Consider the following 20,936-nt stretch of genomic DNA (forward strand, 5'->3'; position numbering starts at 1 on the left):
TTTCACGAATTGTACTGCTGGCGCTGGTTTCGGGGTACGAAGAGGGGTTGGTGAAAAGGTCTGTTTCTTTCTCTCTTCTTCTTTTATATTGTACATTTTCAACAAAAAATAGGTATTGTCTTTCATACAACGCACAAGTCACTCCCTACTGTTCAACATAACGTAATAAACTTGGTCGAGAGCCTTCTACAAAATTGTATTATGATCATACTGTTTGCTGCGATGAAGATAAAGCCACACAAACTAAAGTCGAACAAAATGCAAAGTTTGGTAAGTTAAATATATTAAGAAAAAAAGTAATCGACACTTTTTATAAGTGCACAAGTTTACTGCTTGTGTCGTCGAACATTATTTTAGGAGAATTCTTTACTAATTTGATTAGATTTTAATTCGATTATAATCGAAAACCGAAAGAGGTTCGACCCGAAACCGTTCGTAACACTAAAGATTGATAAGAGAAAGAATTGCAGGATGTGATTGTTTTGGTCATTGCATTTGTCAGTTCTAGATTTACAAGTACAAGTTGAGGTCATTTTTAGTAATCCAAGGAATAAACAACAAAGTCTGTGCCCTCTGGCAAGTTTGCTTGGTCAACTCTAGTCTGACAATAAAAATCTTGAGATCACCCTGTAATCTTTAAAAACATTTTCATTGCACTTCAATTTGGATACTAAATAACACAATACTTTACATAAAGCTATTGTTTGTTTTAGGGAAAAAAGATCCTATAATCATATATTCTTCCGCGTTTGAACTAATTTGAATTTTTCGGGAATAGGTGCGTACCTGTTTTTCCAGACAAACTGGTTATTTTTCATAAATTTCTTCGACTAACTTCTTGAGTTATTTTATTTCTATGAAGCCCAAAGGCTGGCTTCTGACAGACTTAAAGTATGAATATTTTAAATTCGAATTGATTTTTTTGTCTCTTTTCTTCAATTCTAGCGCATACTTGATTCACAAATGTATAGAAACGTAAACGATGTTTGTTGTAGGCTAGATAATGACTGGGATTTCTTTAAAAATTTGCAACTGTACAATACTTTCCAGCGAAATATCAACGGAAAACTAATGTTAAGCAGTGTTTATTAGAGACTTCAAGATTGTTTAAGTGAAGTTACACAGTGGCGGATCCAGGACTTTAAGAGGGGGGGTTCATTTTTGCAAATCTTGGCACAACAATAACGTCCTCTTGCATCATCATTTTTCCCATGAAGCACATCACTGGCCTAGGGGCGCTCCTGATAAGGATAACCTATCCACCAGTCCCATTTGGGCGAAGGTGCTAATTTTCAAAAAGCGGACCCACCATACTTTTATTTATTCATTTAAAAAAAAAAAATCCAAGGTACCAGCCGGTGGGGGTTCATTTGCACCCAATGAACCCCCCCTAAATCCGCCACAGTTACAGCACAATTATGAGGAAAATCTGTCAAAAGCCATAGCAGCTATGACATACAAAATTAAAATTACAATGATAAGTGAAATTACAAATTAAGTGTCATAAAATAATCCGGTTATTTATTCAAAATTGCTTTTTAATGGCCAAATCCCTGGAGGTATGATGTATTTTTTTTAAAATTTCGTAAATTACCTATTTCAAACCATGCATGTGATGTTAACATGACGTTCTCTAGAGAATTGTTTCTTTATCCCTATACACCAGTTTCACATTCAATGCATACCGCTGTTATTGAAGACCACGGATTCATTTGTACAGTCTTAGCTTCGTTTATAAGTCAGCTATTCACAGATACCATAAAAAGTCCGTGGGATTTCAAAACATTGGTATTGTTCAAGCTGCACATTCTTTACATTAAAGTTGACATTTGCAAATGATTTACTCTTAAGCGAGGCTAAGCCTACGGAGATGAGTCTTTAGTCTTAAAACACAGCGGTATTTACGTAATGATAAAAGGGACTATTCTAAAATTTATTCGTTCATCAGTAATCATGTGTAAAAACATCTGAAAAAAACATTTGTACGTACGAAAGTAATTAGGTCTATTTATCATTTGTCACTAGCTGAAAGTAACTTGGAAAAAAGCAATAGAGTTCTTGATAAGAATCAATCCCTTGACCTTCCAGATACCCGTCGGATGCTCTAACCACTACAAAGACGTCCCATGTATAATGAGCGGTAATTTCGAAATGATGAAGTATTACCCTTGGAAATTACATGTGGGCTGCATTGGAAAAACATTGCAACAAGCAAAATTAGTTTTATTGTCCCCCTCTTTTGTAATAGCAATAACAGCAGCAATTTAAAATTAAGAAACAAGGGGGTGCCTAAGGTATTGATTGTACAAGAATTCTTAGATTTTTCCATTTTTTTATTGCAGGTTTTGTTTTGTTGCGTGACTTTCTTCGTACTAACCGATGCCGCCTTCAAAAAGAACTGTAAATCTGAAGTTACTCACTCAGAATTTGGCTTTGCTTTAATAAAATACATTTACCAATCAGTTGGTAAAAAGGATTATCAGTCATGTCTGCAGGAGTGCAAAAACCACCAGTTGTGCATCAGTATCAATTTCAATCTCCTAACCAATCAGTGCGAGTTAAATTCACAGTCTAAAGAGTCACGCCCTCACCGCTTTGTGCCAAGGATGCATAACATTTACTGTACAAATATTTTCTTCAGGACTCCTGGTAAGTACTGACTTAATATAAACAAGATGCCCTATAGGCTTTCACTGGGCTGCCTGTATTATTCGCAGGCATGACCGGCTGATCTGAGAAAAGATATTAGCCAATCAGAATCGATAAAAGTTGCAGAACTGAGGTGTCACTTTTCCTCTCGAAACAATGGATTTCCAGTCAAAAATAAAAAAATTAATAATAAAAAAAAAAAAACGCTTGATAACAGAGAGTCAATATTTAATGACTCTTATACTCTTATTGCAGTATGAAGGGCATTTTAAAATCATTTTTATTCGACCATCTTTCGCAGGCATCATGTGAAACATCAGTTTTGTATTGACGTCATTATTAAATCACTACTAATTCAGATCAGCTGGCTAGAACTGAACACGGTTGCAATGTTAACCAAAATGATCATGGAATGTTATACAGAAAATGATGATTTACATTTTATAGAGCCAGTTAAAGGGATGAAGGGGCTTCCAGGCAAATCATGTCTGGATGTACTAGAGAGTGATGAGTTTGTTGGTAACGGAACATATTGGATAAAATCCAACAACACCGGCAACCCAACACGGAAAATCTGTCTTCTAGACATTAATGGAGGTATGTGATGCATTTACAAGCTTTTACAGTCTGAAAACTAAAACCGTGGCCACCTAGAAAGCGAGAACCAATCAAATTGTAAAATAAAAACGATACATTCCAACTTTGGGCAGTGAGGCCAATTTTATATTTGTATTTTTTAATTGGTCAGTCTTCTTGTCTGCCTAGTTTAATTGGCCCGGTCACAGCAGCACTGTATAAGCATTTTTAGTTTAAGGATGTTCATGGGCAATAGATCCTAGATCAGATTTTTAAGAACTTTTCTTAATGAAAGTACATCAAACTAGAAGCTAAATGAGCCAAAAAAATTTGGTCCTTGACTTTGATTAGCCGCCAGATTGCGTGGAAGTTCACTATTTTAATATTAATAATACTTTATTCAAAAAAATGCAGATTACATATTTTGAAAAGGAAGACATTGAGGTTAGCCCTATATAAGTCCCCTAATTTAAAATAAATAAATGATTTTGAGGACTAATAATATATATATATATATATATGTACGATGCTAACTTCGAAAAATGTTCATGTGTTTCTTAAGTCTTGTTTTAAATTTATTTACGTTGGGTTCATCTGTATGATTTACTACGTTATTAGGAAGATCATTCCAAGATTTGATTATTCGCACAAAAAAAGAATATTTGTAACAATTTACTCTAGCAGATTTGGTCTGTATTTTAAATTGGTGATTAGCTCTCGTTTTCGTACTTTTACAAAGTTCAAAATAGTCACTGAAATCTAGACCGTTCATCTTGTGTACAATCTTATAGCACTCAACTAGAGAGAGGAATTCCCTTCTAAGTTGCAAAGAGTTCCATTTGAGTATCTTACATCTGTCTTCATATGCCATCTCTTGTCGTTTTTGACCAAGTGCGATGCGTGACGCTCTTCGTTGTTTATTTATGGGTAAAAAAAGGGCGAACAACGCAAACATGGAAAACTGTCAATAAGAAGCCATTTTTTACTGAAAAATAAATTGGTCGTCCTTATTTTTCACAGAACTCTAGAAAATGTCCCAATTATATCTCATGCTTAGAACTGAGGATGCACGCGAACAATGCCCATGACAATCTCTAGCTTTCGGGAATGAAAAATATGAAAATATATATATGCCATGAATTTTAAGTTTTTCAGCAGACAAAATTTATTGCTTGCATTTTAAAGTTATGAACGAGAAGCATGATGACAGTGAAAGCGACGAAAACAGCGAAAGCAGAGACAACAGCGAAGGCGAAGATGACAGCGAAGGGGGCGAAGACAGCGAAAGCGAAAGCGACGACGACAGTGAAAGGGAAAGCGACGACGACAGCGAAGACGACGACGACAGCAAACGCGACGATGACAGCGAAGGCTGAGATGACTTTTGTTACCGTTGCTAGAACTGCCACTAGCTAATTTTTTTCTTACAGTTTTATTATTTCGTTGACGTGAAATAAATAATAACGCAAGTATCTAGATAAAGAATTAGGAATAGACCCCTTGCATTACGTGGGAATGCGGCTCAATTTGTAGGGCAACCAATAGGTAACAACAACAATAACAATGATAATTTGTACCTAGAATGACAACTACAACGATTATATTTACAAAATATAATCATTTTAAAGAATATAGGTACTGGCCTTAACATATGATTTAAAGTGCCTATCACCCTTCTGACAATATTTACAGTATTAATTCCACATGGGGTAAGATGTCGAATAGCACTAAAAAATTGTCTAGTTTAAATGCAGCTTCTTAAAGTTTTAAGAATTTTTCCATGCCATATGCTAATGTTGTGACGTAAGAAGAGTAATCACTTAATATACAAAACATTACTGTCACAGATAAATTGCATTTAAAATCCATCATTGTTTTTCTCATTGCTCTTATACTGATACATTATTAAGTTAGTTAGGAGTTAGTTTTCACATAAAACCCGGTATTTCGAATTACAAGGAACAACAAATAACCATAAATACCTCCTCATACGTCACAGCATCAGCATATGACATGGAAAACCCGCTTTATAACTTCAAGAAGCCGCTCTCAAACAAAGTTCAGCCACATCAGCCCACGTGTCATTGTTTTGAGAACAAGATTTAAAATGTTGTATTTATATATATTCATGTTATGGATGCCATAAATGAATACAGTGGGGTAGAGTGTTTTTTTTTTTGTCGCAAGGCTTATTTCACATACTTTCATTTAGGAGCATTATATTAAATTTTGTTCTTTAGTAATGTGGCTCAGTTTCCATTGGGGATCACAGGGAGCTCACTTTAGAAGAAACTGCTAGGCGAAAATGAAATATTGGTTGAAAAAATATCATTTATTATTCAGTTAAAAGTATGGGTTAGATGTTAAAAGAATGCTAAATAATACATGCAAACAAGAAAACAATGCAAAATAGCGTAAGTGTTCTTGCTGCTCCAACGAGTTTACCTTGTTTGGGCTTCCTGTCCACGCCTTCGAAAGGCCACTCTGATTATTCGGGATACCTGTGTTGTTGTCACGTGACTTCTAACGGCAGCATGCGCGCGCTAAGGCGCCATTTTGTGCAAGACGCTGATAAGATGTTGGATTGTTGGCTTAAAGTAATTGGAAAAAGCGATAAATGAAAACCAGAAAAGGCTGTAATGGTGAAAACTGTTTTGTGGAAGCTTCATCTTAAGGAATTACGAGGAAATGTGCCCACGAGTTGAAGGAATGAAGGTACTTTTAGCTCGCAGTTCAAGTCAGTTGGCCCACACCGTTTAGCCCACAACCGTAAGTCTGTTCGCCCACACGATATCATGTCACATAAATGTACACTTGAAAAGCTTTATGAAATAGAATTTATGTAATTTTAAGTCCATAAATAGATAGAATTAATGGGTAAGGAAAAATACCAAGAAAGACTGAAAAGGCATTGGCTATTTGCTGAGTTAGCGGTTGAGTTGAGTTTGAGTTGAGTGGTGGGAGGCTTTTACCTGGTCAAGAAAATACTTCTAATTCCATTTTCCGTTGAAAATATGCTTCAAATTGCGAAATAGCTGAATGTTTATACCATTCCACTCCACTTTCTTTTTATCAAACAATTGCCGAGACAAACTAAACACCGAGTTGAGAGCCGAGTTGAGAGCCGAGTTGGGAGCCGAGTTGGGAGCCGAGTTGGGAGCCGAGTTGGGAGCCGAGTTGGGAGCCGAGTTGGGAGCCGAGTTGGGAGCCGAGTTGGGAGCCGAGTTGGGAGCCGAGTTGGGAGCCGAGTTGGGAGCCGAGTTGGGAGCCGAGTTGCGAGCCGAGTTGGGAGCCGAGTTAGGAGCCGAGTTATTTAAAAATTTAAATTAATTTTTTGGGGAATTATTTAGTATAATCATCATCTTTATTGAAATTAATTTTTGAAAAATTATAATTATAATCTTTTTAGGAACATAAACAAATTATTTGAAAAAAATTGTTTGTTTGCGTTATCACTATGGTTCGGCAACTGCTGCAACTGCTGATCAGTAATTATGCATAGAAAAATACAGTACAGCTAGATGCATGCACAAACATTAACTCGATGTGTATATCTTATAAAACAATAATGTCAATAAAAAACGCGATAAAGTTCTATACAGTAGTAAAGATCACATTATATGACTTTATACGCCTTAAGTGCAGAATTTCGAGAACTTGCTGTCATTATTACTAGTTTATAATGTATAAATTCCGCACTTAAGGAGTATACATGTTGATGTCCATGAGGAACTCCTCTTGAAATGCATCTAACATTAACCCAGGAGCACAGTGTATCATAGATGGAGATATGTAAGGATGACGTGCTCTTACACACTCCCACAGACAGTGGTAGTAGCGGTTGCTTTCTGTGGATATATGCTTCACTCCATTCTTCATATAAACATCCTTCTCCAAGTGTTGGATTACTAATCCAAGAAAAGGTGGTCCCATTGGATCCCGGAAGTAATACGGGCAACCTGCACACTTCTTAACTCGGTTTGTGATGCTGGTTATCATAAAAGGATGGCTATTATGCCATGGCTGACGATAACCACCAGTGCTTTGAAAGCTGGAAACAGGCTGTCCTTGGTTAGAGGTACTGGGACCAAGAGTTCGTGAGACCATGTTGATGCCATGGTTGGAGGAACTGAGTCCATTAGAGGTACTGGGACCAAGAGTTTGTGAGACCATGTTGATGCCATGGTTGGAGGAACTGAGTCCATTAGAGGTACTGGGACCAAGAGTTCGTGAGACCATGTTGATGCCATGGTTGGAGGAGCTGAGTCCATTAGAGGTACTTGGACCAAGAGTCTGTGTGACCATGTTGACGTCATGGCTGGAGGAACTGAGTCCATTAGAGGTACTGGGACCAAGAGTTCGTGAGACCATGTTGATGCCATGGTTGGAGGAGCTGAGTCCATTAGAGGTACTTGGACCAAGAGCTCGTGAGACCATGTTGATGCCATGGTTGGAGGAGCTGAGTCCATTAGAGGTACTGGGACCAAGAGTTTGTGTGACCATGTTGACGTCATGGTTGGAGGAACTGAGTCCATTAGAGGTACTGGGGCCAAGAGCTCGTGAGACCATGTTGATGCCATGGTTGGAGGAGCTGAGTCCATTAGAGGTACTGGGACCAAGAGTTTGTGTGACCATGTTGACGTCATGGTTGGAGGAGCTGAGTCCATCAGAGGTACTGGGACTGTGGGTGGTGGTAGGATTTTGGTTGCTGCACATGTGGTGCAACAATTGTTTAAGACTTGCCTTTGTATGCACCTTTTGATGTAGAGTCGTGTCCTGCTCTTGTACATTCAGTACTTTCAGCATCACCCACACCACATGGTGGCAGATGTCCCCTCCTGCGGCAAAAGAGCAATCACACTCAACAGTTTCTCCGATGTGGACAAGTCTGGTCTTGTGACTTTGCTCAACCTCGAACACTTTATGGTAATCACTAATGTGGTGAACATTCTTTAACATGATATTGGCATATTTTGCCTTCTTAAGCGATTCATGAAATGCTTTACTACGCGTCTTCCTTTTTCGGTGGGTGCTGCGAATATGGGGTGTCTGTCCACCCCCATCATCATTGTCATCATCAGAGCCACTCAGATCGTCAACAATGCTTTGCATACTAACAGCCCTTTGTTTGACTCTATGGGATGACCTTTCTTCAATGTGTGTCCCTGCTTTGTATGCTTCTGTATTCAAATTGTTACTGCCGAGATCCTTGGCGAACTGGCTTGCTCTATCCAATTGCCTTCTCAATGTGGCCATGTCTTTTTGCCTTTGGTTATGGCAATTACCCCCAGAGTAGGACCCTTCCTCAAACCTTTCAAACAAAAACAAAAGCACAACATTATTTACTTACTTCAACTGCATTGAGGTGAGTTGGGATCTTAAAACAAGTAATGTACAATGTTTTACAAAACCTTCAATGTTACGAAGCTCAATTTCATAAAAATTAGATTTTGGTATTTTTCAGTATAAACCAAAGAACCAAAATTTTATCATTGATTTGTTTTGACAGTTATAATATCACATATAATAAGCTCAACAGCCCTCATCTGCCACGCCCACCATACTATCATACATTTTGGAATCTTTTTATGATAAGCTTTAATTTGATATATGATAGCTTTTGTCCCCCATTCCCCCAAGTGATACTAATATGTCCACTGGTTCATGCACTTATAAAAAAGTAAATAAAACTCATGGAAACTCATGATCAGTGAGTTTGGCACACTATAGTCACTAGTGCTTATATCACTCAACCACACTTTATTTATGTCCATACCTTTTTAACTTTGCCTTCAAAAGGGCACTCTCAACAATGTGATCCTCTGCTACTCTTGACAGCGAATCCCTCTTGGCTCCACGCACTGCATTGCGTGAATGGCCCACTTCTGCCATGTTGGTATTTGGTGCATCTGGTCCTTTAAATGCTCTGAACACATGGAATCTGCAATAGAAATATTACCAAAGTATTTAACATATATCAAAACATGTGTATATCCACAAAAAATGTGTGCAGTTTCATGACTTTTTCAGATCATTACTCGCTAAGCTTAGCTATGCTCAGGGTGGACATCTCAATTAAAAAAAGCACATTACAGAGACATCAATAAAAGTCTATGTACCTTCTTGCATGCCAGAAGTTGTTAAACCAATTCTTAACATGCTTTCTCTTATCTTTTTCCTTGGCCCAGTCCATCAGAGTGCGGCGCTTCACTTCATATGCAGTTGGTGTTTCTGCACAGTAAATAGCATGAACCATTTCCAGAAATTCCGCTTTTGATCGTGGACTCCAAGTACCCTTAGAAACCTTGTGAGCACAATCATAAAAGTGAACCTCACAAGACTTTGACCTCTCAAGCAATTCTTCCTTGAGCATTATCTGAATACTTGCACGATTTCCACCATGCTCATCGCTGACAATTCCATGCGGATCGAAAATATACTGAGCATTGCCAGTGAATTCTGTTAAGGCCTAAAACAAAGAAAACAAAATCCCTTAATAAACAATCATTTCACAAAAATTATTCTACATTATTAAACTCATCAACAATGCATAAGCTACCAGTCCAAGCAGGATTTCCCAATTTGGTCACATGCATGACCTTTATACCCCGACAATTAATTCCAGATATAAACAGAATGATTAAGGGTCATAGTACTTTAAAGGGTTAGAAGATAATGTGTGGCCTTTCGTGAAGGGGTCCAAATTAGTGTCACTATAAAAACTCAAATTATGCAGGAATGTTTGGGCAGGTTGTATAAGTTTGAAGAAAATGGTAGATTGCGCTGAACAATATGCAGTTTGTGTTAAAAAACTTACACTATTCAGGTGACTCCAAAATTCACAAAGGGTTTCTTTACTTTCTGTGTCGCAATCCATACTTGCAAGAGTTACCATCTCTTTAAGTGTAGGATGTTGCACACTTAGATTGATGGTTTTCATTCCTAACACTTTATCATGCTCTGCATCCAAATAGCAAAACTCCTTAGCAAGGGGATGCATACCATCTCGTTGCATTAATGCAGCAACTTCAATACGCTCCTTGCTAGTGCGAAACACATACGTCAATTTGTTTTTGCTCAATCGGCCATCTTGGACAGCCCACAATAAATATTTATCATGTTTGTCACTTTCTGATTTGATTTTTGCTAGTGCCTCAAATGAATGACCAGCTGGATTAATTTCCTTCATAACTTGCTGCTTTACATTTTGGATATCTTTGAGCTTTGCCATCTTTGATGCATTGTCATACACTTCAGTAACAGACTTGCCCTCTTTTAGCATTTTACGTAGACTTTCATAAGGAAACTGACATGGTTTAGCTGAATTATTTGCTTTGAAGAACTCTGCAGCTTCTTTCCTGATTGATGGGGTTATCTTCTTTGCGATACATGTATGGTTTCCATAATGGTATACATTGACAAAGGCATCATTAAACTCCCAAACCTTCTTGGCAAGACACGGAATTCTATTGGCTACATACCCACAACATGCACAATTCACATTTTCTCCTTGTCTTTCAAAGTTTACTTTGTTGTTCTTTGTAAATGAGTGCTTGTATGGGCATTTCTCGTTGACACATTCATATGTTCCGCTGCATGATGCTATACGACGTACTCCTTGAAAGTTGGATCTGTTAGATGTTATCCAAGAACACCAGGGTCTGCCATCAACTGTGCTTTTCATCATGGCATTTTTGTCGTACTGGAGTTTATAGCAACAAGTCCCATCAATGTCATGTGGCAATGTAGTAACTTCCTGCATATCACAACCTGCCCAAATTTCTGGGGTCAACTTTTTTCGTGTCCTGTAATGTAAATATAAATTATTATTACACTAGCTTTTTATTGATACCAGTTGTATAGACTTTCCTGTGGTTAAATTAAAAACAGTCTTTTCACTCCTACTACAGTAATTTTCCAATTGGCACTACTGTGTATGCACGTCTGTCAAAGAATCAGTTCCAGAAATGTACAAGTCAAAATAGATAATGGTCCAATCACATTGAAGTATCATGTGAAAGTGATTGTAAAGTTAAAAAAAAAAGCTACATGATAGAGTACATAATGTAATATTTATGTAAGATGCAATTGATACTTACATATCCTTAGTTGAAGTGCTTTCGCCAGTATTTCGTTTAGTTGATTTCACTGTTGACATCCTAAATACATATTATTAATAGCTTCATTATACAAGTATATTGTAAACTATGTTTACCATGTAATATTAGTAATATTAGCAAAGTTTATAAGTTTTGTTACAGCTGCAAGTAAATGGCAGTGACCAGCACGCCCGGGGATGGGGGGAAGAGGGGAGGGGGGGGGGGGGGGGGGGGGGGCGGGGGTGGAATCCTGTACAAAACTACGAGGGATGCTTGTCATATCTCTTAGGGGTAAAAATTTGTGATTTGGTATCTTTTAGGGTCTTTTAGGGAATTTTTGAAGATCAGCATTTTCTGGTATCTCATAGGGTGCCAGAAAATAAGAGAAAGAGCGCATCCATATTTCTTAACCTGGGCGCTTTTATAAGTAAAAGTAAAATTATTTGATCTGGTAGATCGAAACTTTCGGTATATTTTAGGGGTCTTTTTGAAAATTTTCGACGAGCATCCCTGGTATTTAATATAAGCATATACATACCTTTTTTGTTTAAATTTGCACAGTTTTCTTTTTACATGCCTGTTTCTGTTGCTTATTTTTGAGAAGACAGTTTTACAATCAGGACACTGTTTGGGATCACCTTGAGAAAATAGTAATTTTCACATTAACAATTTTCATCACATTTGCATGGATTGACATTATAACTATTTATATACATGTAATGGATTTTAATGTAACATTTTTACAGCTGTCAAGATAACATTCAATAGCTAAGCTTACTTATATCATCCTCTGAATCAGATTGAGACAACTCCATATACTTTGATTCTGATAATTCTTCTAAATCTGCTAAATAATGTAAACATAAATTAATGGTTTTGTTTTGACAATAAGCATTGTAAGCATTATGTGAACTCTAAAATATATTATTTGTATTTATTTTTATTATTGATAATAATATTATTTTTATTACTAACCTTTATCATCCTCTGAATCAGATTGAGACAACTCCATATACTTTGATTCTGATAATTCTTCTAAATCTGCTAAATAATGTAAATATCAATTTTTGGTTTTTGACAACAAGAACACTTTCATTGTAAGCATTATGCTATATAATTATGTACCATTATACAGTGGATTTAATATATGTATTGTTAAACATCAACTTAAAAACAAAGCAATCAGTAGCTTACCTATATTGTCCTCTGAATCAGATTGAGGCATGCCAATATACTTTGATTCTGCTAATCCTTCTAACACTGCTATAATTATATAAATAAATATATCAATAATATATAAATATCAATTATTGGAAGACCTTATATGCAATCTAAAATATTACATACCTAAAACTTGCTTTGGCTTTTCATCCTCTTTAAATCTGCAATCATCAAGCCAATGGAACCATTTCATCAAATGGAAGTTATAGTTAATAGATCTAAATATTAATTATATCAAATAGAGTGCACAAACTAAATCTTTGAAACCAATAGTCAAAACAAAAGCATTTAGCACAGCTAACTATGTGCTAATTGCTACTAAAGTAGCCTTGACAAGTTTATTGCAAGCACTCTATCTCAATGAAACATTTAATCCACAAAGAGAAGTTCAGAAAGAAGTGAGTCATGAAAGGCATCAATCGAATAATGTTTATATAATAATGCTATAAACAACCTATAAAGTACATCATTTTCTATAATCATTAGTCATATGTAGTATTGCCTTGTATAATAGGATTTTGTTTGAGGTTTAAATTTTGCACTGAGACAACCAACAACAACAATAAAGTGTGTTTTTCTTACCTTTGTGGATAATCTTTGATTGGAGAGTCTAGGGCACAAATTCACAAACCAATTATTAAATATATTAATATGACTCTATTATTATTTGTGCTGGGAGTACTATTATTATCATGAATATAAAAAAGGAAAAGAAAAAAACAAAGGACAAGCAAAAACATGCACGAAACGATATAAACAAAACACTATACCTCATATTATAACACATTAAGAACCTACAATCAACAGCAAAATCAAATAAGAAAGTAAGAGAAGTTATTTATACTTGCCTGATATTGTGATGTACCGTGTAGATATAGGCGTTTTCACTGGAGAATCTATAAAATGGAATGACAGAATTATAAATAGCAAAATCGAATAAGAAAGTTTTCAGAAGTAGCAAGAGAAGTTATGATTTATTCTTGCCTGATATTGTGATGCACTGTGCAGCTATAGGCGTTTTCACTGGAGAATCTAAATGGAATGACAGTTTCGAGATGACAACGTGGACGCACATGACAAACATAATCAGTAAAAAGAAGGTAAAAAATCAGCAAATACACCACATAAAATAGGTTTAAAATACCTTCGATAATTATGCATTCTTCTTTGCTAAAAAAAAAGAATATAATACATTTCAATATTGTTTTTTATAAACGTTTTATCGTTGAAACATACGTGCCGTCCATGCCGTGAGATTTCGAAGCTTTCCGCTTACGATTCTCTTACACCCGAACATCTTTTTCACGAAAAAGAAATGAGCACTTACAACCTATACAGTCTTGGGACTTATTTGTAAACTTAATATATTCATGATGGCAAGTATTTTGCATGATAAAAGCAGATTCCTGAATAATTTATTTTCTTACCTCACACAGTCGCTGTCCTCCATTTTGAAACTTCGAGCCTGCGGTACACTGATCAGCAGTTAAATAACTCGGCTCCTATCGACTCCTAACTCGACTCCTAACTCGGCTCCCAACTCGGCTCCAGACTCGGCTCCCGACTCGAAGAATAGCGAACCTCACAATTGCCTTACAAAAATTAGAATTTATGTAATTGAAGTCCATCAAAGGAATTGCGCCAGTTTCGCCCCGTTGCACTTTCGACCCGGTAAGTTCGACCCGCAACATAATCAAGTTCGACCCGTTGCAATTTCGACCAGCATCAAAATGTTTTTTTTTTTGCTTACACATTATGATATGCTTTAAATTTCGTATTTATGAAACATATCATGAGGGTGAGATGTGTTTTCAAATTATATAGAAGTCTGCTGTTTAAATATATTTACCCATTTTGTGAACGAACCTTTGTGAACACGCTGAGCGTATAGGCAGAACTGAACGAGTATTTACTTACTATTTCTCATTGAAATTACTTCAAGTTTCAGGAAAAATATAACTACATGGACAATCGAAAAAACTCGACGAAAAAAAAAGAAAGTATTAGTGATTGAAAGAGCGGAGCGGATGCGCGCGACTCGATCTGCTTCGGATGAAATAGAACTTAACGTTGAAACTACAAAACGACAATTTGTCTTATAGATAGAATATGATAAAGGTAATTGTTCTCATTTGCAAACATCTGTTGAATGTTTACAGTTTTTCCGTCATCAAACTGAATTTAGGAAGAAAACGCGCTAAATTGGCTTTCGTCCAAATCCAACAGTAACTTGAATTTCTCGATACTAATTAATATATATTACCATAATATACAAACAGTTTGAAAAATCACAAACACAAATCCATCAAAACAAAAATCGTTTATTTTAACAACATTAGGAGAATTAAGCTTATTTACAATTACACATCTCTTTTATCAAAGTATCTAGCTGATCTCGCGAGATTACGAATATATTTATATAAAATTTAGTTTAGAGTTGTCTTATTAACAACCTAATATTACAACCAATTTAGTAATCTACCCGACAAGTCTGACTTATCGTGGCAAAGCAATATCTTCTTTTGCCCGATTAACTAAAGCCAAAATACTATTAAAATACATTTAGATTAATGAATATAGTACATTTATCAAAAAACACATTGCAGTCGAAAGAGGTTGAATTATGTCATGAATACAAAAAAATACATTGATATAGCAATATTATTCAGATGAAAACCGGAGTAAAATACTAAAAATAACAACTATTACTACTAAATCACTCAGCTCTAGGCCCATTCAAGTGGGCACAGCGTTTTAGAAGCTGCCACTCATTAATTTGATCTTCCGCATACTCTTCCCAAAAGTAAAACAACTTGGCTTGTAAGAGCCTATACCTTTTACGCTGAATTCTTTTCAGCTTTCCCTCAGATACAAGGCGAATGTTTATTGCCGTAAGGCATGCCTCTCTATACAGAATGCCAACTAGGAGGTAGAAAGGCATTGCCCATCGCCCATTGGCTTGCCTGTTTAGGCTATTATGCCAGCCTTCAACATTGTTATTTGTTCTTACTGCCATATTAAACACAGACCAGCATGAGGGAGGCCAGACCGAGCTCTCTATCCACGTGCTCCTCACATATTCCACAAACTTTGTCAAGGCTCTGCCTGATGCTTTTTTTTCGAGTTTCTCGAACATGATGGTAATCTTTGAGGCAGGTAAGAAAGGGAGAGCCATTACCTTTCTTACGAACTTGAAAGACCCATTGTCTTCTCTGTATTGGGTCTGAAGACCCAATTCTTGAACCTGCAATGAGAAATGAATAAAGAAAGAATGGATGAATGAATGAGTGAGTGATGAAATAAGTAAATAAAAAAGTGAAAAGGGGGAATGAAAGAAGAAGTGATTGAATCAGGGAATGAGTGAATTGATTAAAAAAGCATTTAATAAGTATATTTGACATTTTCGTGGAAGAAACTAAGGTTTCTAGCTACAAAATCTCGTGATTTTACAACTCAAAGAAACGGGTAAAACTTTAAAAATCCCTATTGTTTGTCAAGTGATCGGTTAGCTTGGTGATGCTACAGAAAAACTCCATCCGAAAAACATTACTGGCTAACATTGATTTAAAAAAAAAACATTTAATTAGTATTATAGTTGACATTTTCGTGGAAGAAACTAAGGTTTCTAGCTACAAAATCTCGTGATTTTACAACTTGAAGAAATGGGTCGAACTTTAAAAATCCCTATTGTTTGTCAAGTGATCGGTTAGCTTGGTGACGCTACAGAAAAACTCCATCCGAAAAACATTATTTCCAGTGACAGAACTGGCTAACATTGATTTTAAAAAAACCATTTAATTAGTATAGTTGACGTAGGTCATATTTTCGTGGAAGATTTAAGCTTTCTCAGTCAGACGATGCCGTGAATTTAAGCATAATTGAGAACTGTTATTACCATTGACCACGACTGACTTAATTTAGCTGAATGGGTTTCCATGAATGTTTACTGTCAAAACTGCTGAATATGACTGTTAAGCAGCAAAATACTATTACAATCTTCATTACTCATTTATTTTCTTAAACAAGAATGATTACAGCCAGATACTTATGGTGTGACATATATTTTCCAGACTGACGCAGAATGCAGTCAAAACAAACTTAGGGTTTTCAGTTCGCGCATGACAAGTAATTTACAAGATGATTATCAGATAGTTTCTTAACCAGGATAACCGATCAGAACGGATAACCACATCTGTGTTTTGTGTTTATATTTTGTGGAATATCAGTCTCCCAGTATTAGTTTAACTATTTGGGATTACTGTAATATCAAATTCAAATTCAAATTTTACAAGTGTCAATCTGTTTCTGTGTGATCTTAATATCTGCCTTCAGATGTCTTCATCAAAGTTAAACGCGGTGCTATATGTGTGAAAAAAATTCAAATTCAAAGTTAAAGACTAAAGTAACTTTCAGTATTACATTTTCTTTCCTTTAGTGGAGGTTTATGTATAAGGCATGTAACAGGTCGAACTTGATTGTATTGCGGGTCGAATATTACCGGGTCAAAAGTGCAACGGGGCGAAACTAGCGGACACCGCGCACATTGATCTCGCTAGTTATCACGGCTTTGGCTTTATCACTGATTGCACTGCCCACCATTGCCTCACAGCCTCACAGCCTCAAAGCCTCACGACCTCACAGCCTCACGACCTCACAACCTCATGACGAAATCCTTGGTTTACCTGTGCTTTTTCGAAGTGGTCTTCCTGTGTTTTCGCATGTGAAGACCGCTGTCTAAAAACAAAGCATCTCCTGGTGATTCATTGAAAAGGGACATCAAAGGAATACTATTCATGCAAATGGGTTTTTTTACAAACTTTCAGCCCAGTTTTAACAGTGAGATAATCGTGCATCATTCTATTCATTCATGATGGTAGTTGTGTAAGCATTTCTTTACGAAATTTTAGAATATTGTTACGATTTAGAATAATTTGACTTGGAGCAAGACTTGAAGTAATGGTGTTTGTGAAATAATATTTTCATTTTTTTAATTAAATCTTTAATCAAATAAGCTTGACATGTAAGGTCTAAAAACCCATTTACAAGTTAAATATGCTTGTACAAAAAATATATTCACACAGTATATTAAGTGAACACATCGTTCTATTTACATAAACTGAAATATTTTCAGCCTTCTCTTTCCTTTATCTTTTAACCTAACATTATTTAAACGCATTTAACTGAACAGTAACATTCAAGCATAAACTAATTTTCAGCATAGTTACTATGGTGAAAATAAGCATCATGAATCATACTGGATAAAAGTGATGCTTTGTTTGCTCATACTCATGATAAAATAAACTGGAAAATGTTTACAAACTTATTCTTTATTAATTTTTTAGTATCAAATATTATTCTCTTTATACTTCAACCAAAGTTAGGACAATTTAGGGCCACAATTTGAGAAGTCCTAATAATTTTCTTTTTCTTCACTATTGTCAAAGAGTGTTTTTTCTTTTTTCACCAATTTGACTAATTATTATTTGAACTTTCATTTTCTTTGTTGGCTTCTGCAAACAGTAACATTCAAGCATAAACAGCATAAACAACCCAAACTTTATGTGGTGGTTCTCTTACTTAGTGAGTGAGTAACACATGTGAAGAGTAAGACATTCCCTGATGGTGTTGTTGAAGACACAATTTCATGGATGAAACCACTTTTAAAGTGGGAGTATGCCTTTCTGACCTTGTACTGCCCAATATATTCCGTGGGAAAGGCTTTTTTTTCCAATATATAAGAGAAAATGTTGCCAAGATCAACTTTTGGCCATTTTGTCAGGTCATTGTTCCATTCTTTGATCTCTAAAGGATCTTGCTGTAAACCAAGCGATTTAAGAAGCAAGTTCTTGATTGTTCCGTAATTCCTTTGCCAATTGTTCAGCAGACTGCTTAACAGGGACGTTTTGTATAAAAGCTACGAGAGCACGTGCTGCTAGATCTGCATGATTTCCACCAAACGGAATAGCTCTCTGTTGAAGATAGAACTTAAGTTCGTCGCAGGAGAGTTCGAGAAAGTCTTCGAGGTGCTTTGTCATAAATAATTCTTGATTTGTTTATGCTATTCTGCGTAACAATTAGTCCAAAAACCTAGAACAAAGCACAGGTATATCATCAAAACAAGACTCATCAAAGCACGTCCGCCATCTTGGGTTGAGCAATGTACTGATTACCCATGATGCATCGTCAAGGGTGAAAAGGTCTATTGCGGGCGTGCTGTATCTTGCGCTGTGCTCTGCAGTTGTGAGGCCTAAACTCATGGCTTATTTTTTTACAGAGCAACATACTTTATATTGTAACGAGATTAATGTTTTACCAGCTCGAGAGTCAGTCATCGCTAAAGCCAGCTTTTGCTTATAGCCGCCATATTTAATTAATGCTGCATTATGCATCGCGCTGAGACTGGGTTCTAGTTACCTTGCATGTAGCCTCTGCCTCCTTTGCAGGCGCTCTTTAATAGGTAAGAAGCAAATGACTACGTTTTTTGCCATCATTAATATATTATTTACGAATATAAAGTTATTCAAAGGTTATATGGAAGTACACAATTTATTTACGAGCAAAAATTTTCAACAAAAGAAACCTACAATTAAGCTTAATGGCCACAAATTTGTCCGTTCAAAACTGAACATGCTTTCAAAAGCTCCCATAGTTTTTACACTTTCCATTGCAAATTACAATATTTCTTTCTCTTTATTCTTTTAAGTTTTTCTTCAGAAACTAGCTTAATCTGTAGCCCCACAAGATTAGCTTCTTTATATAAATATTGACCAAGCATTATAGAATGGAAAGTGGACTTTGCCACTTGCTCTACAGTGAGGGCATTGTGGTAGCCTTCCAGGCCATTGTTGGTGCTTACCACCTGGCCATATGTACTCCAGTTTTCTGGTGGGAATACTGTACTTTCAATCCAGTTGTCTCGGATATATCCTGTTAGAGCTTGGAGGCCCTCTGTTGTTGCTTCAGGAAGAAGCCTGAAATGAAATAAGGCTTTATTAACAATCATGATATTAAATGATTATGCTTTTTGAATATTAAATTATATTTGATTATAGAATTAATAACTAATTCATACCTGATGAAAATACGGGTAATCTCAGAGCTTGGAAGAAAAGGAAGTGCCATCAGCCTCCTGACAAACTTATATGTACCGTCATCTTTCTTGTATGCAGTGGCCAATCCTAGTGCCTGGACCTAAGAAAGTTAGCAAATTATTAATGCCATTGATTGGTATTGACAATTTATTTTTAATGTTTTTATTTCAGTTTAAAGACTTGCCATATAGTATCATATAAATCTTATTGCTGCATTTATATCTTTAATATCATACCTTCCTCCACAATGCCTGAGTCCAATTTGTTTCAAAAGTCTCACTGATTGTTGGTTTCACTCATTGACGAGCATTTTAGCCCACACAACAAAGTCGTTCGCGTCTGAAGTTTTCAGTCTTTCTTGGTGTTTTCCCCTACCCATTAATTGCCTTGATACTTACAAAAACCTTTGATAAGATTAGGTAATCATGTTCTTAATGAAGATTTTCTACAGAAAGCCACGATTTGTTTCGAAAATCTGACTTGTTGGTTTTACTTCATTGACAAGCATTTTAGCCCACCACAACAAAGTGGTTTGCCTCTGAGGTTTTCAGTCGAGATGAGATAATCATTGAGTTAACGGTTGAGTTGAGTTTGAGTGAGTTTCCTAAATGATCTTGTCACAAATGTTTTTGTATTTGTTTACTTATCCTTTTTATCTTTAATTATTTTGATACTTTTTAACCCTTTCACCAAAGGGATCCCAGCTCAAAAAATACTCCACACAACAGAAAACCAGCAAAATTTAACCCCTTTTATTCAAACTGATATTTAAGCATGAAGGAGTTATTTTCATTAATAGGAACCCCATATTCAAATGAAAGGTTTGGAAGTGTACTTTCTATTCATGGTGTTGGTCTGGCAAATGAGCATCTCTGACATGAGATTGAGGCTGTCAATGTTACATTTTATTGAAAAAATCACAGGGACATAAAAAATGCCAAATATGTCAAGTTAAAAATCACTTCTTTTAAAGAATCAATTAAAAAACACTTCTTCTAAGTATTTTATAAATAGTTTATATAAATAATGGGCTTTCATGAAGATAAAGGTTTAAAATGTGTAAATATTTACAAACGTGTTCTTAGTATGCATTGCGATGGGTTGGCTAGAATGTAGGTTTGCTGTAGAAGTTTCAAATTATATGACAAGGCATTTTTTGATATAAAAAATGTCAGTCCAAGAACTATGGTTAATCAGATATTTCTGTCAGCATTACATATGAAAGTTCCGGTGCCTACAACCTACAATTTGGAAGAGTAGCCCATATCCGATCCCATGCCCCCAATCGACAGGAAGGATG

At 36.0% G+C, this 20,936-nt stretch overlaps 2 protein-coding genes across 2 annotated transcripts; one reads left to right on the top strand and one right to left on the bottom strand.

Moving 5' to 3' along the window:
* Nucleotides 1-230: 230 nt before the first annotated feature.
* On the top strand, nt 231-6,377 carry LOC116288277 (uncharacterized). The gene is made up of 4 exons (XM_089026728.1): nt 231-270; nt 2,343-2,649; nt 3,097-3,246; nt 4,411-6,377. The coding sequence occupies exons 1-4, from the start codon at nt 259-261 to the stop codon at nt 4,599-4,601; spliced, it is 660 nt and encodes a 219-aa protein (XP_088882854.1). The 5' UTR covers nt 231-258; the 3' UTR covers nt 4,602-6,377.
* Nucleotides 6,378-6,924: 547 nt separating this feature from the next.
* Nucleotides 6,925-14,063, bottom strand: LOC148913133 (uncharacterized). The gene is made up of 15 exons (XM_089026412.1): nt 13,973-14,063; nt 13,690-13,715; nt 13,530-13,577; nt 13,394-13,441; nt 13,128-13,155; nt 12,672-12,706; nt 12,519-12,587; nt 12,300-12,368; nt 12,103-12,168; nt 11,863-11,962; nt 11,325-11,384; nt 10,043-11,030; nt 9,345-9,694; nt 9,002-9,166; nt 6,925-8,536 (listed from the first exon to the last, which is right to left on the bottom strand). Exons 1-15 carry the CDS (start codon nt 13,993-13,995, stop codon nt 6,925-6,927), a joined length of 3,687 nt encoding a protein of 1,228 aa, XP_088882538.1. The 5' UTR covers nt 13,996-14,063.
* Between the last annotated feature and the right edge of the window lie 6,873 nt (nt 14,064-20,936).

This window comes from Actinia tenebrosa, unplaced genomic scaffold (genome assembly GCF_029948245.1).
Source record: "Actinia tenebrosa isolate PJP-AT-01 unplaced genomic scaffold, QUT_ActTen_1.0 PGA_scaffold10__47_contigs__length_13832649, whole genome shotgun sequence".
In the NCBI taxonomy this organism is placed as follows: Eukaryota; Metazoa; Cnidaria; class Anthozoa; order Actiniaria; family Actiniidae; genus Actinia; species Actinia tenebrosa.

What these genes read in the sequence shown, in the direction of transcription:
- LOC116288277 (XM_089026728.1), top strand. An exon ending in TATTTTCTTCAGGACTCCTG is followed by an intron (nt 2,650 to 3,096) that starts GTAAGTACTGAC and finishes TACATTTTATAG; the next exon opens with AGCCAGTTAAAGGGATGAAG. An exon ending in TCTTCTAGACATTAATGGAG is followed by an intron (nt 3,247 to 4,410) that starts GTATGTGATGCA and finishes TGCATTTTAAAG; the next exon opens with TTATGAACGAGAAGCATGAT.
- LOC148913133 (XM_089026412.1), bottom strand. Translation starts at nt 13,995, where the DNA reads ATGGAGGACAGCGACTGTGTGAG. An exon ending in TGATTCAGAGGACAATATAG is followed by an intron (nt 12,369 to 12,518) that starts GTAAGCTACTGA and finishes TACATTATTTAG; the next exon opens with CAGATTTAGAAGAATTATCA. An exon ending in TTGAAGGCAAAGTTAAAAAG is followed by an intron (nt 8,537 to 9,001) that starts GTATGGACATAA and finishes TTTGTTTGAAAG; the next exon opens with GTTTGAGGAAGGGTCCTACT.